The sequence below is a fragment of the Salmo salar genome, chromosome ssa11 (genome assembly GCF_905237065.1).
Source record: "Salmo salar chromosome ssa11, Ssal_v3.1, whole genome shotgun sequence".
NCBI lineage: Eukaryota > Metazoa > Chordata > Actinopteri > Salmoniformes > Salmonidae > Salmo > Salmo salar.
In genome coordinates, this window is record NC_059452.1 from 37,994,192 (window position 1) to 38,011,932 (window position 17,741).

The 17,741-nt window shown below is 49.9% G+C and overlaps 1 protein-coding gene across 6 annotated transcripts in view; it reads right to left on the reverse strand.

The window, feature by feature from the left end:
* The window catches only part of LOC106562738 (homeodomain-interacting protein kinase 3-like), a 79,131-nt gene that overhangs the window by 5,264 nt on the left and 56,126 nt on the right, over positions 1–17,741 (reverse strand). For 2 of the 6 annotated variants that reach the window (XM_045689499.1, XM_045689497.1), the window contains exons 4-15: positions 16,750–16,869; positions 12,963–13,049; positions 10,314–10,498; positions 7,897–8,059; positions 5,990–6,113; positions 5,677–5,798; positions 5,100–5,227; positions 4,608–4,778; positions 4,199–4,519; positions 2,142–2,288; positions 1,543–1,802; positions 15–148 (exon numbers count right to left, since the gene is read on the reverse strand). In XM_045689499.1, the coding sequence (XP_045545455.1) occupies positions 15–148; positions 1,543–1,802; positions 2,142–2,288; positions 4,199–4,519; positions 4,608–4,778; positions 5,100–5,227; positions 5,677–5,798; positions 5,990–6,113; positions 7,897–8,059; positions 10,314–10,498; positions 12,963–13,049; positions 16,750–16,869 (1,962 nt within the window). Of the gene's footprint in view, positions 1–14; positions 149–1,542; positions 1,803–2,141; positions 2,289–4,198; positions 4,520–4,607; positions 4,779–5,099; positions 5,228–5,676; positions 5,857–5,989; positions 6,114–7,896; positions 8,060–10,313; positions 10,499–12,962; positions 13,050–16,749; positions 16,870–17,741 lie in introns of all 6 variants that reach the window. The other 4 variants (XM_045689498.1, XM_045689501.1, XM_045689502.1 and 1 more) reach the window with 4 other exon arrangements.

Below are 17,741 nucleotides of genomic sequence, written 5' to 3' on the forward strand. Positions count from 1 at the left end.
GTGTGTGTGTTGACCTGTCCAAAGCCCATGGGCTGCTGTTGCTGGGGCTGGAATGCAGTGATCTTCTGTGGCCGGTTGAGGAGGGGGATGGAGTGGTGTGGTTGACGCCCCGGGATACCTCGCCCTTTGAACTGGAAAGACTCTAAGACTGGAGGGAAGAGAGAGACCGAGACAGAGAGAGGGGGGGAGGGAGGTAGAGAGGAAATGAAAGAGAGGGATGAGTTTAAACACAGACACATCATGATTGCAGCAGCATCAACCCACAGAGACAGTAGAGTTAAACCCTGACTGTAACACCCATCAGCCAGTGTGACATGCTCATCACTGACTTCCACTGGGTTTGACCAAACACAGCTCTTTAACAAGTGCCATCTGTTCCCCAAGCATCATGTGGATGTTTAGAAATAGACTAGAACTGATCTGGGATCTTGTGAAGGGATGGAAGCCAAATGGGTAAGTAAGCTGGTTCGTATTCATAGTGGGGGTCATACCATTGGCTATTAATACCCCCTAGTAGCACTAGAATAGCAAGTTGTGGCCTTTTCTGTGGGCTTTAGCTGGGGAGTGTTTCTGAATGTCAGCTATGGGAGGGACCTGGCTGGGACATGAGAGGCCATAGGAGACAGATCATTTATAAATCCGCAGTGAAAATCGCACTATCAACAGGGACCTTAAAAAAGCCCAGCCCCAGGAACAGAGGGAGAAGACCACAGCTGTTATGAAGCCTACTTATGACATACATAACCCCTCAGTAACACCCCACGAACGCATTCATAAACATCTAAGTGTTCATGACAGCCAGCGAACACGATGTGGCGCATGTGTGCGTGTCTGGTTGTCATCCATGTCTATGAAGGCCTAAGTCAGGCTGTAAAGCGTTCCAGGGGATGTTACGCCTGTCATACGTAGCTTCATAAGCTCCAGATCCACACAGGTAGAATAAAGGATAGATTCAAAGAAAGGGCTGTCAACAAGAAGCTAGCTGCAACCAGAGTAGACAGTCTACAGGAAACACAAGTCCACTCCAGAGGCTGAAGCCAAGAGGTCTGAGGTGAGAGGTCAGGGCTGCAGCCATAATCACCTGCGAGTACCTCTGTGCCCTATAAACGAGGAGTAATCCCACACCATGTGACCTGTGGAGCAGACATCATCAGCAGTGACCCTGTTAGCCCTGTGTCCGTGTGTGTCTGATCACTAACAATCCTGACAGATTAAGGCTACTGTTGTGTCACTGGGTTCCAGGTTCCAGTGTGTACTGTACATGTAACCTGCTGTGTTATCTGTTGCCCTGTCTGCCCTGGGCTAGGTGTGTGTTGTGGTTACCTATGATGAGAGAACTGTGGCCACCTGTTCATGACTACTGAACCTGTTTGTTGAACCATAGGGCTGTGTGAACTAGGTGTGTCAAGTGTACGTCTAGGGTGAATCAGCCGGGTGTCTGTTTCCTGTGGGTGAATCAGGTGTCCGGTGTGTGTGTGTGTGTGTGTGTGTGTGTGTGTGTGTGTGTGTGTGTGTGTGTGTGTGTGTGTGTTAGATGCTTACTGGTGTTGCCTAGCGTCTCGTTGATGTGTGGGCGGGGGTTGTTATTCTGCACCCTCATGGGCGGCACCACCATGGTGCGCACCGCTGGCTTTCTGGGCTCCGTTACTGGGGCGACGCACGCCACACGGGGCCCGCGGTTCTGGTTGGCGTCGGCGATGTAGCGTCGTTCGGTGAAGGGGCTGTTGCTAGGGCCAGAGGAGTCGGAGGAAGGCGAGCCGTCTACAATGTCACAACCGCTCTCCTGCTCGTCATCTGACATACTGTAACAGACCAGAGCAATCACACTCAGACAGTATACATTCAATACTGTAACAGACCAGAGCAATCACACTCAGAGAGTATACATTGTATACTGTAACAGACCAGAGCAATCACACTCAGAGAGTATACATTCTATACTGTAACAGACCAGAGCAATCACACTCAGACAGTATACATTCTATACTATTACAGACCAGATCAATCACACTCAGACAGTATACATTCTATACTATTACAGACCAGAGCAATCACACTGTATGACAGGTGTAGGTGCAACATTTAGGTTAAGGCCCAACATGTATGTGTGTGTGTGTGTGGCTGTTGTCATTGGGTCATACCTGTTGGGGCGTTTGCAGGGCGAGGTGCTGGACTGGGCTGAGGCAGAGGAGCTGGTGCTGAGGGTGCTGTCTGGACTGCTGAGGGAACATACTCTCTCCATACTCACTGTGCTCTGACACGCCTCACACTCAGCACTGCCCTTACACCTGGGGGGAGGGGGAGAGAGAGAGGGAGGGGGAGAGAAAGAGAAATGGAAAGAGGGGGGGAAGGGGAGAAGAGAGGGTTTTAGTTACAAGTTGAAGTCGGAAGTTTACATACACTTAGGTTGGAGTCATTAAAACTCGTTTTTCAACCACTCCACAAATTTCTTGTTAAACTATAGTTTTGGCAAGTCGGTTGGAAAAATGTTGGAAAAGTCGGTTCCAACAATTGTTGGAAAAATGACTTGTCATGCACAAAGTAGATGTCCTATCTACTTTGTGCATGACACAAGTCATTTTTCCAAAAATTGTTTACAGACAGATTATTTCACAGTATCACAATTCCAGTGGGTCAGAAGTTCACATACACTAAGTTGACTGTGCCTTTAAACAGCTTTGAAAATTCCAGAAAATGATGTCATGGCTTTAGAAGCTTCTAATAGGCTAACTGACATCATTTTAGTCAATTGGAGGTGTACCTGTGGATGTATTACAAGGCCTACCTTCAAACTCTGTGCCTCTTTGCTTGACATCATGGGGAATCAAAAGAAATCAGCCAAGACCCCAGAAAAAAAACATCTGGAGGTACCACATTCATCTGTACAAACAATAGTATGCAAGTATAAACACCATGGGACCACGCAGCTGTCATACCTCTCAGGAAGGAGACGCATTTTGTCGCCTAGAGATGAACGTACCTTGGTGCGAAAAGTGCAAATCAATCCAAGAACAACAGCAAAGGACCTTATGAAGATGGAAACAGGTACAAAGGTATCTATATCCACGGTAAAACGAGTCCTATATCGACGTAACCTGAAACGCCGCTCAGCAAGGAAGAAGCCACTGCTTGAAAACCTCCATAAAAAAAACAGACTATGGTTTGCAACTGCACATGGGGACAAAGATCGTACTTTTTGGAGAAATGTCCTCTGGTCTGATGAAAAAGAAATAGAACTGTTTGGCCATAATGACCATTGTTATGTTTGGAAGAGAAAGGGAGAGGCTTGCAAGCCGAAGAACACCATCCCAACCGTGAAGCACGGGGGTGGCAGCATCATGTTGTGGGGTGCTTTGCTGTTGGAGGGACTGGTGCACTTCACAAAATAGATGGCATCATGAGGCAGGAAAAATATGTGGATATATTGAAGCAACATCTCAAGACATCAGTCAGGAAGTTAAAGCTTGGTCGCAAATGGGTCTTCCAAATGGACAATGATCCCAAGCATACTTCCAAAGTTGGTGAAAAATGGCTTAAGGACAACAAAGTCAAGGTATTGGAGTGGCCATCACAAAGCCCTGACCTCAATCCTACAGAAAATTTGTGGGCAGAACTGAAAAAGTGTGCGCGAGCAAGGAGGCCTACAAACCTGACTCAGTTACACCAGCTCTGTCAGGAGGAATGGGCCAAAATTCACCCAACTTATTGTGGGAAGCTTGTGGAAGGCTACCCGAAACGTTTGACCCAAGTTAAACAATTTAAAGGCAATGCTATCAAAAACTAATTGAGTGTATGTAAACTTCTGACCCACTGGGAATGTGATGAAAGAAATAAAAGGTGAAATAAATAATTCTCTCAACTATTCTTCTGACATTTCACATTCTTAAAATAAAGTGGTGATCCTAACTGACCTAAAACAGGGAATTTTTACTAGGATTAAATGTCAGGAATTATAAAAAACGGATATTAAATGTATTTGGCTGAGGTGTATGTAAACTTCCGACTTCAACTGTACATACAGAGTTTGAAGAGACCGATTTTGGACTGTAGCGGATATTTGAAGAGACCGATTTTGGACTGTAGCGGATATTTGAAGAGACCGATTTTGGACTGTAGTGGATATTTGAAGAGACCGATTTTGGACTGTAGTGGATATTTGAAGAGACCGATTTTGGAGTAGCTTGAGATAGTTACTTACTCCCCCCGTGAGTGTCTCCGTGTTCTCTCTTCCTCCTCCTCTTCCTCATCACTGCTGATACTAATGACAGTGACAGTGGGGCTGGCCAGATCAGACATCACCATGGCCTGCCGCTGCTTATAAGAGGCAGACTGCTCTTCGGAGTCTGAACCTGCCTTACAGCAGCTAGACGACGACTCCTGCGCCGGTTCAGGTTCCGGCTGTACAGCTCGCCCCGCCTCCGGGAATCTCTCCTCTGGGACATTCCTCGCGGTGTCGGCCATCTTTGGGGACTGGCATGCTGAGTTTTGGGTGTTGGTGTTGTAGGTGAAATTGTTGCCTCTAGGGAGAAATAAATGACAGGAAGGGGATTTTATGATCAGATTGTGTGTGCGCGCGTGCGTACGTGTGTGAGCGCACGTGTGTTTACCTGTTAAAGCAGGGCTTGTTTCTCTTGTTAGCAGAGGGCTGTGGCCACACCACGTGTGCGATGCCTATGCTGATTGGCTGGTGGGCAGACATGGTCATCTGGTTGGTTAAGAGCGGCTGATGGTGGTGGGGCATCATAGAGCTGTAATGGTTGCCATGGGGACGCACTTTCCTGCAAATGACAAGACGGGGTAACGAGCTAAAGGTTATTAACTATATTAGAGACTTAACTGACTGATCTCGCTTGCTTCAAAGGAGAGGCATGTGACTCATTCTCCATCAGTATGACAGACAGCCATCACACTGTGTCCAATATTCTCAGAGAAGTCTTTGTCAAGGTTAGAGCATAGCAACAAAACAGACTGATAGACAATGCAGTTTCAAGAAATTCATTTGGAGCTTCCCTATTGGCTCCTTACGGGGAAAAAAACGAATTAGTCACTGACAGTCTCTAAAGAGCACAGTCAGTCAACAGCTGACAGATAACACTCACCCCCATTCTCCCAGTCTCTGTGGACCTGCCACAGGGTCGGACGCCATGGTGGCTGGTGGGGGCGCCATTGGAGTCACCTGCTGCCAGGCGGGCACCAGGATCTGCTGGGGGCAGTTAGACCAGGTCTGCTGCAAGGGAGAGGAACACCGTTTCCATGGTTTCTATAGCTATCTAAACTTCTTCATTCAGTTGTATATGTCGGCAGGTAGCCTAGTGGTTAGAGCATTGGGCCAGTAACCGAAAGATTGCTGGATCGAATCCCCGAGCTGACAAGGTAAAAATCTTTCTTTCTGCCCCTGAGCAAGGCAGTTAACCCACTGTTCCCCGGGCGCCGGAGACATGGATGACAATTATAGCAGCCCCCCGCACCTCTCTGATTCAGAGGGGTTGGGTTAAATGCGGAAGACACATTTCAGTTGAATACATTCAAAACATCCCCAGCACAAATGCATCCAGGCTGTGTCTTGCTGATTCTCCATCACTGTCAGTTTCTCTGTTGGTCTGAATCACTCAATCACAGCTAGCCCGAATACTAGGGACTTTCTCTCTCTCCCGCTCCCCCCTCTCTTCTCGTTACCTGTGTGATGAGCCCAGGTCTGATCTGTAGGGGCTGAATGGAGGGAGCTTGGGTGACCAGAGGCACAGCAGTCTCCATGCGTACAGAGTAGCCCTGTGGCTTGGCCACGTTAGTGGGGATTCCTGGAGGACCGGAAAGGGAAACATGTGTTCCACAGTAAGTCCAAGTCAGTAGATTTTGCTATAGAGGTGAATGGAAAGGAGGGAGGAAAGAGAGAGAAGAGAGAGGATGGGAGGAGAAAGAGATAGAAGAGAGAGGATGGGAGGAGAAAGAGAGAGGGGGGGGAGAAAGAGAGAAGATTAAGAAGTCATACCCTGCATCGTTGGGGGGCACAGGATGAGTGCCTGTTGAAATGAGTCGCTGCAGCCAAACTGGCCATTTCCTGTTTGGAGCGGTATCCCAGGGTGCATCACTGAGGGGGCCGAGGGGGCTAAAGCCTGAAGACAACACACAGACATGAGCACCCTGACATCTACTACAGAAACTAATGTGTTAGATCAACACAGAGACATGAGTACCCTGACATCTACTACAGAAACTAATGTGTTAGATCAACACAGAGACATGAGTACCCTGACATCTACTACAGAAACTAATGTGTTAGATCAACACAGAGACATGAGTACCCAGACATCTACTACAGAAACTAATGTGTTAGATCAACACAGAGACATGAGTACCCAGACATCTACTACAGAAACTAATGTGTTACACAGAGACATGAGCACCCTGACATCTACTACAGAAACTAATGTGTTAGATCAACACAGAGACATGAGTACCCAGACATCTACTACAGAAACTAATGTGTTACACAGAGACATGAGCACCCTGACATCTACTACAGAAACGAATGTGTTAGATCAACACAGAGACATGAGCACCCAGACATCTACTACAGAAACTAATGTGTTAGATCAACACAGAGACTGTCTATCGACAGGGATTTTTTCATCAGCACAACTTATAAGGGGAATTGTGGCCTCAAGGCCTATTTTTCATAAAAAAGTGTTTCTGAGATAAGAAAAAAAATACCACATATAATCCGCATTAGCCTCACATCCCCAGTAGATGGCGACCTGCCTGTCTGGAGTCTGAGCCAAACAGCAGGGGCCTACGCACCAAGCATAGAGTAAGAGTACTGATCTAGGATCTGTCCATATAATCGTATTATTGAATAATTGAAAAGGCAAAACTGATCCTAGATCAGCAGTCCTACTCAGACACTTTATGAATAAACAAAGAACAGAGCAGAAGCCGGTGCCTGTGGTTCAGAGGTCACTGCTCTGACCTCTTGTGCCCGGCCTACAATATTGAATCCAGGGAATTAGACCAGGGCTGAATCCAACATGATCAAAGGTCTGGAAAGTCCAATCAAAAAGTCCACACAGAATAGGGACCAGCCCCCCCATACACATGACAGTCAACACAAAGCACTCTTTGAGAGGTGAATACTGGGAGATCTGGAGCATTTTTCCACCAAATACTTCCTGTAACTGGAACGAATCAAAGTTCACCTATATCAGAGCGGATGCGTTTTACACATGCAAGGCTTTACTAGAGACCACCCATTCAGTCCCCCCCCCACAAGGGTAAATACTGAACACAAATGCACAAGAATTAAGGATGTGTCGATACATCAACTTGATTCAATTGGGCTTAAATTTGTGCTTGTGGTAAAAGAGGTTCAGACGCCATCACCTTCACATTGTACCAACAGTTGATATGAGAATGGACTTCTAATGTATTGACAAAGATTGACTTGTATTTCCAGAAATAGCTGGTTGGTATTTAGAATAACAAAGTGAAAACATGACAGTATGAGGCCAGTTGAAGCCATCTGTCTAATAGGATCAGATGGCTCCAAACTTCAACCATCTCTCCCCTCAGCAACACAACGCACCCGCACTGTCGCCATGACATAGCCTACGTAACGTCCTGGCGTCGCCACGACCTCGAAGGTGAACGGCTACAGTTCCACGTGAGGATGAGGGGGACGATAAAGCCCCATGTCATCCATCCTACCATCTGGAGGTCTTGGTCAGGGGAAGACACGCCTTGGTCTAGCTGTTTCTCAAATGGAAGACCTTGTCTGATACAACTGTCTCCATTCACATCTAATATACAGTCTAACAGCTCTAGCAGTGGTACATTGTCATATAGCCATCTGTTCATATAAACGTATAGCCCAACATATGGAAATGTTTCCCTCCTGCTTACTTGGTTGTGGATGGCGGCCATCTTGCTGAAGGGCCCGGTCAGGTTAACTGTGGTGGTGGTCGTGGTCACCGGTCTGATGAAGGGGGCTTTGTTCCGGTTGAGTGTGTCATAAGGACCGGGACGAGACCGGGTTACGTCCATGATGTGGAAACATGATTTGACACTGATGGAGAGAGGAAAGGAGGGGGTTGGAGTTATTTTCATCACAGTACACCAGGCCTTTATGCTTGTCCTCCTTTTACAAATAACTACATGTTTCACCATGTCTCTTCTAGAGGACGACCGATTAATCGGAATGGCCGATTAATTAGGGCCGATTTCAAGTTTTCATAATGGGTAAATCAGTATTTTTGGACACCGTTTTTTTTTTTATATATATATATTTTTTTACACCTTTATTTAACTAGGCAAGTCAGCTAAGAACACATTCTTATTTTCAATGATGGCCTAGGAACGGTGGGTTAACTGCCTTGTTCAGGGGCAGAATGACAGATTTTACCTTGTCAGCTCGGGGATTCAATCTTGCAACCTTACTAGTCCAACGCTCTAACCACCTGCTTTACATTGCACTCCACGAGGAGCCTGCCTGTTACGCGAATGCAGTAAGAAGCCAAGGTAAGTTGCTAGCTAGCATTAAACTTATCTTATAAAAAACAATCAATCAATCATAATCACTACTTAACTACACATGATTGATGATATTACTAGTTTATCTAGCCTGTCCTGCGTTGCATATAATCGATGCGGTGCGCATCTGCGAAAAAGGACTGTCGTTGCTTCAACGTGTACCTAACCATAAACATCAATGTCTTTCTTAAAATCAATACACAAGTATATATTTTTAAACCTGCATATTTAGTTAATATTGCCTGCTAACATGAATTTCTTTTAACTAGGGAAAATGTGTCACCTCTTGCAACAGAGTCAGGGTATATGCAGCAGTTTGGGCCACCTGGCTCGTTGCAAACTGTGAAGACTATTTCTTCCTAACAAAGACAGCCAACTTTGCCAAACGGGGGATGATTTAACAAAAGCGCATTTGCAAAAAAGCACAATCGTTGCACGACTGTACCTAACCATAAACATCAATGCCTTTCTTAAAATCAATACACAGAAGTATATATTTTTAAACCAGCATATTTAGCTAAAAGAAATCCAGGTTAGCAGGCAATATTAACCAGGTGAAATTGTGTCACTTCTCTTGCGTTCATTGCACGCAGAGTCAGGGTATATGCAACAGTTTGGGCCGCCTGGCTCGTTGCGAACTAATTTGCCAGAATTTTACGTAATTATGACATAACATTGAAGGTTGTGCAATGTAACAGCAATATTTAGACTTAGGGATGCCACCCGTTAGATAAAATACGGAACGGTTCCGTATTTCACTGAAAGAATAAACGTTTTGTTTTCGAGATGATAGTTTCCGGATTCAACCATATTAATGGCCTAAGGCTTGTATTTCTGTGTGTTATTATGTTATAATTAAGTCTATGATTTGATAGAGCAGTCTGACTGAGTGGTGGTAGGCACCAGCAGGCTCGTAAGCATTCATTAAACAGCACTTTCGTGCATTTCGCCAGCAGCCCTTTGCAATTCTTCAAGCATTGCGCTGTTTATGACTTCAAGCCTGTCAACTCCCAAGATTAGGCTGGTGTAACCGATGTGAAATGGCTAGCTAGTTAGCGGGGTGCGCACTAATAGCGTTTCAACGTCACTCGCTCAGACTTCCAGTAGTAGTTCCCCTTGCTCTGCATGGGTAACGCTGCTTCGAGGGTGGCTGTTGTCGATGTGTTCCTGGTTCGAGCCCAGGTAGGAGCGAGGACAGGGACGTAAGCCATACTGTTACACTGGCAATACTAAAGTGCCTATAAGAACATCCAATAGTCAAAGGTATAAGAAATACAAATCGTATAGAGAGAAATAGTCCTATAATAACTACAACCTAAAACTTCTTACCTGGGAATATTGAAGACTCATGTTAAAAGGAACCACCAGCTTTCATATGCTCTCATGTTCTGAGCAAGGAACTTAAACGTTAGCTTTCTTACATGGCACATATTGCACTTTTACTTTCTTCTCCAACACTTTGTTTTTGCATTATTTAAACCAAATTGAACATGTTTCATTATTTATTTGAGGCTAAATGGATTTTATTGATGTATTATATTAAGTTAAAATAAGTGTTCAGTATTGTTGTAATTGTCATTATTACAAATAAATAAATAAATAAAATAAAAAGCAAAAAAATAATACAAAAAACGGCGGATTAATCGGTATCGGCTTTGTTTGGTCCTCCAATAATCGGTATCGGCGTTGAAAAATCATAATCGGGCGACCTCTAGTCTCTTCTGTACGAGCTCTACGACCTCTAGTCTCTTCTCTCTCAACCCGCCTGAAAGCCAGTGGGGTAAACTCACTGGTTGCTATGGGGGAAGTCGAGCAGGTGTTGCATGGACATAAAGGAGTGGCTGAGCGCCTCAACGGGGGCGATCCTCTTCTCCGCATCGATCCACAACATCCTCTTCAGCAGGCCTACAAACTCTCTTCGGTCCACCTTCTCTGCCAACAGGTCACTACCTTCCAGATTCATCACCAAGTTCACCTGGGAGAGAGAGGCAGGTCAGGGCTCAGGAGAACTAGTCATCTGTCATCTTTCCCAACTTTTGTGTATTTCATCTGGAGCCTCAGGAAGTTTTAAACCAGCTTTACAAGTCAAGGGAGACTTGGTTAAGGGGACAAACAGTATAAACAGTCACGCTAAGCTGGAATAATCGTTTCCTATGTTAAAAATACCAGACATTTTGCAGAAGTTTATCAAAAGTAAAAACATCAAACCAACCATTGTGATAAGTGGAACTTGAGAACGATGAGGCATTTTTCATATCTACAGCATTCTACATCCCCCCCGTCTCTACATCACCACCGTCTCTACAGCATTCTACATCACCCCCATCTCTACAGCATTCTACATCACCCCCGTCTCTACATCACCCCCGTCTCTACATCACCCCCGTCTCTACATCACCCCCGTCTCTACAGCATTCTACATCACCCCCGTCTCTAGAGCATTCTACATCACCCCCATCTCTACAGCATTCTACATCCCCCCATCTCTACATCACCCCCGTCTCTACATCACCCCCGTCTCTACATCACCCCCGTCTCTACATCACCCCCGTCTCTACATCACCCCGTCTCTACAGCATTCTACATCACCCCCATCTCTAGAGCATTCTACATCACCCCCCGTCTCTACATCACCACCGTCTCTACAGCATTCAACATCACCCCCGTCTCTACATCACCCCCGTCTCTACAGCATTCTACATCACCCCCATCTCTACAGCATTCTACATCACCCCCATCTCTACAGCATTCTACATCCCCCCGTCTCAACATCACCCCCATCTCTACATCACCACCGTCTCTACAGCATTCTACATCACCCCCATCTCTACAGCATTCTACATCACCCCCATCTCTACAGCATTCTACATCACCCCCGTCTCTACATCACCACCGTCTCTACAGCATTCAACATCACCCCCATCAGCATTCTACATCACCCCGTCTCTACATCACCACCGTCTCTACACCCCCCCGTCTCTACATCCCCCCCGTCTCTACACCCCCCCGTCTCTACATCACCCCCGTCTCTACATCACCCCCGTCTCCACATCACCACCGTCTCTACAGCATTCTACATCACCCCCATCTCTACAGCATTCTACATCCCCCCGTCTCTACATCACCCCGTCTCTACAGCATTCTACATCACCCCCATCTCTACAGCATTCTACATCACCCCCGTCTCTACATCACCACCGTCTCTACAGCATTCAACATCACCCCCATCTCTACAGCATTCTACATCACCCCCATCTCTACAGCATTCTACATCACCCCCATCTCTACAGCATTCTACATCACCCCCATCTCTACAGCATTCTACATCCCCCCGTCTCAACATCACCCCCATCTCTACATCACCACCGTCTCTACAGCATTCTACATCACCCCATCTCTACAGCATTCTACATCACTCCCATCTCTACAGCATTCTACATCACCCCCGTCTCTACATCACCACCGTCTCTACAGCATTCAACATCACCCCCATCTCTACATCACCACCGTCTCTACAGCATTCTACATCACCCCATCTCTACAGCATTCTACATCACCCCCATCTCTACAGCATTCTACATCCCCCCGTCTCTACAGCATTCTACATCCCCCGTCTCTACATCACCCCGTCTCTACAGCATTCTACATCACCCCCGTCTCTACATCACCCCCGTCTCTACATCACCCCGTCTCTACATCACCCCCGTCTCTACATCACCCCCCGTCTCTACATCACCCCCGTCTCTACATCACCCCCGTCTCTACATCACCCCCGTCTCTACATCACCCCCGTCTCTACATCACCCCCGTCTCTACATCACCCCGTCTCTACATCACCCCCGTCTCTACATCACCCCGTCTCTACATCACCCCCATCTCCACGCCATCTACATCACCCCCATCTCCACGCCATCTACATCATCCCCGTCTCCACGCCATCTACATCATCCCCCGTCTCCACGCCATCTACATCATCCCCCGTCTCCACGCCCTCTACATCATCCCCCGTCTCCACGCCCTCTACATCATCCCCATCTCCACGCCATCTACATCATTCTACATAATCCCCATCTCCACGCCATCTACATCATTCTACATAATCCCCCCCAACTCGTAAAAACTTCAGTAGGGAAATTTTCAACCCATGATCTCGTTGTCAGGGAATTTCCAGCTGTGGTTTCACCCGAGGCTTGACTTTCAAACTAAGTGTTGGGTGCTGAACCTTAGCATGTCACTTAGCATATGTCTAGAGATGTGAGAATGGGGTTTTTCCAGTACGTACATGTTCTAGCTTTTTCAGTTAAACAGCTGAAGGTGAACTTCCTCTCTCTCAGACCTACGGCCCCATCTTCTCACCATGGGCTTCCTGAGTCGAGACTCATCAACACGGTCTAGTTAGAAAAGCTGATTGTGTCAACATCCTGTGGAACAAGACTTACGTGCGCTATGTCATCCAAACAGCTGAAGATGTACTTCCTTGCTTCCTTTGATTTCATCCCCGTCTCGGTCTCATGCTCATCAGTCGACTGGAGAGAGACGGGGGGGAACGAGAGAGAGAGAGACGGGGGGAGAGACAGGGGGAGAACGAGAGAGAGACGGGGGAGAAACGAGAGAGAGACGGGGGGAGAACGAGAGAGACGGGGGGAGAAACGAGAGAGACGGGGGGAGAACAAGAGAGAACGAGAGAGACGGGGGGAGAGACAAGGGAGAACGAGAGAGACGGGGAGAGACGGGGGGAGAACGAGAGAGAAGGGGGGAGAGACGGGGGGAACGAAGAGACGGGGAGAACGAGAGAGACGGGGGAGAACGAGAGAGACGGGGGGAGAACGAGAGAGACGGGGGAAGAGACGGGGAAGAGACGGGGGAGAACGAGAGAGAACGAGAGAGACGGGGGGAGAGACGGGGGAGAGAACGAGAGAGAAGGGGGGAGAGACGGGGGAGAACGAGAGAGAAGGGGGAGAGACGGGGGAGAAACGAGAGAGACGGGGGAGAGACGGGGGAGAGACGGGGGGGGAGAGAGACGGGGGAGAAAACGAGAGAGACGGGGGGAGAAACGAGAGAGACGGGGGGAGAACGAGAGAGACGGGGGGAGAACGAGAGAGACGGGGAGAAACGAGAGAGACGGGGGGAAAACGAGAGAGACGGGGGGAGAACGAGAGAGACGGGGGGAGAACGAGAGAGACGGGGGAGAGAACGAGAGAGACGGGGGGAGAACGAGAGAGACGGGGGGAGAACGAGAGAGACGGGGGGAGAAACGAGAGAGACGGGGGGAGAAACGAGAGAGACGGGGGGGAGAAACGAGAGAGACGGGGGGAGAACGAGAGAGACGGGGGGAGAAACGAGAGAGACGGGGGGAAGAACGAGAGACGGGGGGGAAGAACGAGAGAGACGGGGGAGAACGAGAGAGACGGGGGGAGAACGAGAGAGACGGGGGGAGAACGAGAGAGACGGGGGGAGAACGAGAGAGACGGGGGGAAGAACGAGAGAGACGGGGGAGAACGAGAGAGACGGGGGAGAACGAGAGAGACGGGGGGAGAACGAGAGAGACGGGGGGGAAACGAGAGAACGGGGGGAGAACGAGAGAGACGGGGGAGAGAGACGGGGGGAGAACGAGAGACGGGGGGAGAGAGACGGGGGAGAACGAGAGAGACGGGGGGAGAAACGAGAGAGACGGGGGAGAAACGAGAGACGGGGGGAGAACGAGAGAGACGGGGGGAGAACGAGAGAGACGGGGGGAGAACGAGAGAGACGGGGAGAAACGAGAGAGACGGGGGGAGAACGAGAGAGACGGGGGGAGAACGAGAGAGACGGGGGGAGAACGAGAGAGACGGGGGGAGAACGAGAGAACGGGGGAGAAACGAGAGAGACGGGGGGAGAAACGAGAGAGACGGGGGGAGAAACGAGAGAGACGGGGGAGAAACGAGAGAGACGGGGGGAGAAACGAGAGAGACGGGGGGAGAACGAGAGAGACGGGGGGAGAACGAGAGAGACGGGGGGAGAACGAGAGAGACGGGGGGAGAAACGAGAGAGACGGGGGGAGAAACGAGAGAGACGGGGGAGAGAACGAGAGAGACGGGGGAGAAACGAGAGAGACGGGGGGAGAAACGAGAGAGAACGAGAGAGACGGGGGGAGAACGAGAGAGACGGGGGGAGAGACAAGGGAGAACGAGAGAGACGGGGAGAGATGGGGGAGAACGAGAGAGAAGGGGGGAGAGACGGGGAGAACGAGAGAGACGGGGGAGAGACGGGGGGAGAAACGAGAGAGACGGGGGGAGAAACGAGAGAGACGGGGGGAGAACGAGAGAGACGGGGGGAGAACGAGAGAGACGGGGGGAGAACGAGAGAGACGGGGGGAGAACGAGAGAGACGGGGGGAGAGACGGGGGAGAACGAGAGAGACGGGGAGAACGAGAGAGACGGGGGAGAACGAGAGAGACGGGGGAGAACGAGAGAGACGGGGAAGAACGAGAGAGACGGGGAAGAACGAGAGAGACGGGGGGAGAGACAAGGGAGAACGAGAGAGACGGGGGGAGAAACGAGAGAGACGGGGGAGAACGAGAGAGACGGGGGAGAACGAGAGAGACGGGGGGAGAGACAAGGGAGAACGAGAGAGACGGGGGAGAGACAAGGGAGAACGAGAGAGACGGGGGGAGAGACAAGGGAGAACGAGAGAGACGGGGGGAGAGATGGGGGGAGAACGAGAGAGAAGGGGGGAGAGATGGGGGAGAACGAGAGAGACGGGGGAGAGATGGGGGGAGAACGAGAGAGAAGGGGGGAGAGATGGGGGAGAACGAGAGAGAAGGGGGAGAGACGGGAAGAACGAGAGAGACGGGGAGATCGAGAGAGACGGGGAGAACGAGAGAGAAGGGGGAGAGACGGGGAGAACGAGAGAGACGGGGGAGAAACGAGAGAGACGGGGAGAGACGGGGAGAACGAGAGAGAAGGGGGGAGAGATGGGGGAGAACGAGAGAGAAGGGGGAGAGACGGGAAGAACGAGAGAGACGGGGAGAGACGGGAAGAACGAGAGAGACGGGGAGATCGAGAGAGACGGGGAGAGACGGGGAGAACGAGAGAGAAGGGGGGAGAGACGGGGAGAACGAGAGAGACGGGGGGAGAACGAGAGAGACGGGGAGAGACGGGGAGAACGAGAGAGAAGGGGGGAGAGATGGGGGAGAACGAGAGAGAAGGGGGAGAGACGGGAAGAACGAGAGAGACGTGGAGATCGAGAGAGACGGGGAGAGACGGGGAGAACGAGAGAGACGGGGAGAACGGGAGAGACGGGGAGAACGAGAGAGACGGGGAGAGACGGGGAGAACGAGAGAGAAGGGGGAGAGACGGGGAGAACGAGAGAGACGGGGAGAGACGGGGAGAACGAGAGAGAAGGGGGAGAGACGGGGAGTACGAGAGAGACGGGGAGAACGAGAGAGACGGGGAGAGACGGGGAGAACGAGAGAGACGGGGGAGAGACGAGGAGAACGAGAGAGACGGGGAGAGACGGGGAAAACGAGAGAGACGGGGAGAAAGAGAGAGACGGGGAGTGACGGGGAGAACGAGAGAGACGGGGAGAGACGGGGAGAACGAGAGAGACGGGGGAGAGACGAGGAGAACGAGAGAGACGGGGAGAGACGGGGAAAACGAAAGAGACGGGGAGAACGAGAGAGACGGGGAGAGACGGGGAGAACGAGAGAGACGGGGAGAGACGGGGAGAACGAGAGAGACGGGGAGAGACGGGGAGAACGAGAGAGACGGGGAGAGACGGGGAGAACGAGAGAGACGGGGAGAACGAGAGAGACGGGGAGAACGAGAGAGACGGGGAGAACGAGAGAGACGGGGAGAACGAGAGAGACGGGGAGAGACGGGGAAAATGAGAGAGACGGGGAGAGACGGGGAGAACGAGAGAGACAGGGGGAGACGGGGAGACAAATAAGGATTTGGTTTATCCCTTCAGCCTTTATCTCCAGAGTTGGTTCAAACGGTGAAAAAGAGAGGATGCTTGTGTGGGGGTTTTCTTCTCTGGTGGGTGGTGGGAGTAATGACTGTTTGCTGAGAGGGAGAATGTTAGGTGATGGTGAGAGATAATATGTAGGTTTGTTTTCAGTGCTGGGCTAGGAGGAGTGTGTGTTGTAGTGGAGAGGAGCGAAAGAGGGGTCAGTGTATGGAATGGTTTATAGAGGGTGCTGGGGGGGTTCTGCTGGAGATGTATTTTGGGCTCAGGGGTCTTTCTTACCTTCAATCGCCATGCTGAGTAGGGGGAGTCAGACTCCCTGCAGAAGAACCGTGCCGTCTTCGTCCCCACATTCAACAGATGCTCCCCAGGCAAACCCTGCGTCTGAGAAATGTAGCGGATCTGTGAAAAGAGGAAGCGAGGGAAAAATAAAGACGTGGACAGACAGAGCAAGAGAGAGAGGGAGGGGACAGAGAAAGGAAAAATATGTTAGGAAAGAACGTTCCCTGCATGCTATGACCGTAGCAGATGGGGAAAGAACGTTCCCTGCATGCTATGACCGTAGCAGATGGGGAAAGAACGTTCCCTGCATGCTATGACCGTAGCAGATGGGGAAAGAACGTTCCCTGCATGCTATGACCGTAGCAGATGGGGAAAGAACGTTCCCTGCATGCTATGACCGTAGCAGATGGGGAAAGAACATTCCCTGTATGCTATGACCGTAGCAGATGGGGAAAGAACGTTCCCTGCATGCTATGACCGTAGCAGATGGAGAAAGAACGTTCCCTGCATGCTATGACCGTAGCAGATGGGGAAAGAACGTTCCCTGCATGCTATGACCGTAGCAGATGGGGGAAAGAACGTTCCCTGCATGCTATGACCGTAGCAGATGGGGAAAGAACATTCCCTGCATGCTATGACCGTAGCAGATGGGGAAAGAACATTCCCTGCATGCTATGACCGTAGCAGATGGGGAAAGAACGTTCCCTGTATGCGATGACCGTAGCAGATGGGGAAAGAACGTTCCCTGCATGCTATGACCGTAGCAGATGGGGAAAGAACGTTCCCTGCATGCTATGACCGTAGCAGATGGGGAAAGAACATTCCCTGTATGCTATGACCGTAGCAGATGGGGAAAGAACATTCCCTGCATGCTATGACCGTAGCAGATGGGGAAAGAACGTTCCCTGCATGCTATGACCGTAGCAGATGGGGAAAGAACGTTCCCTGCATGCTATGACCGTAGCAGATGGGGAAAGAACGTTCCCTGCATG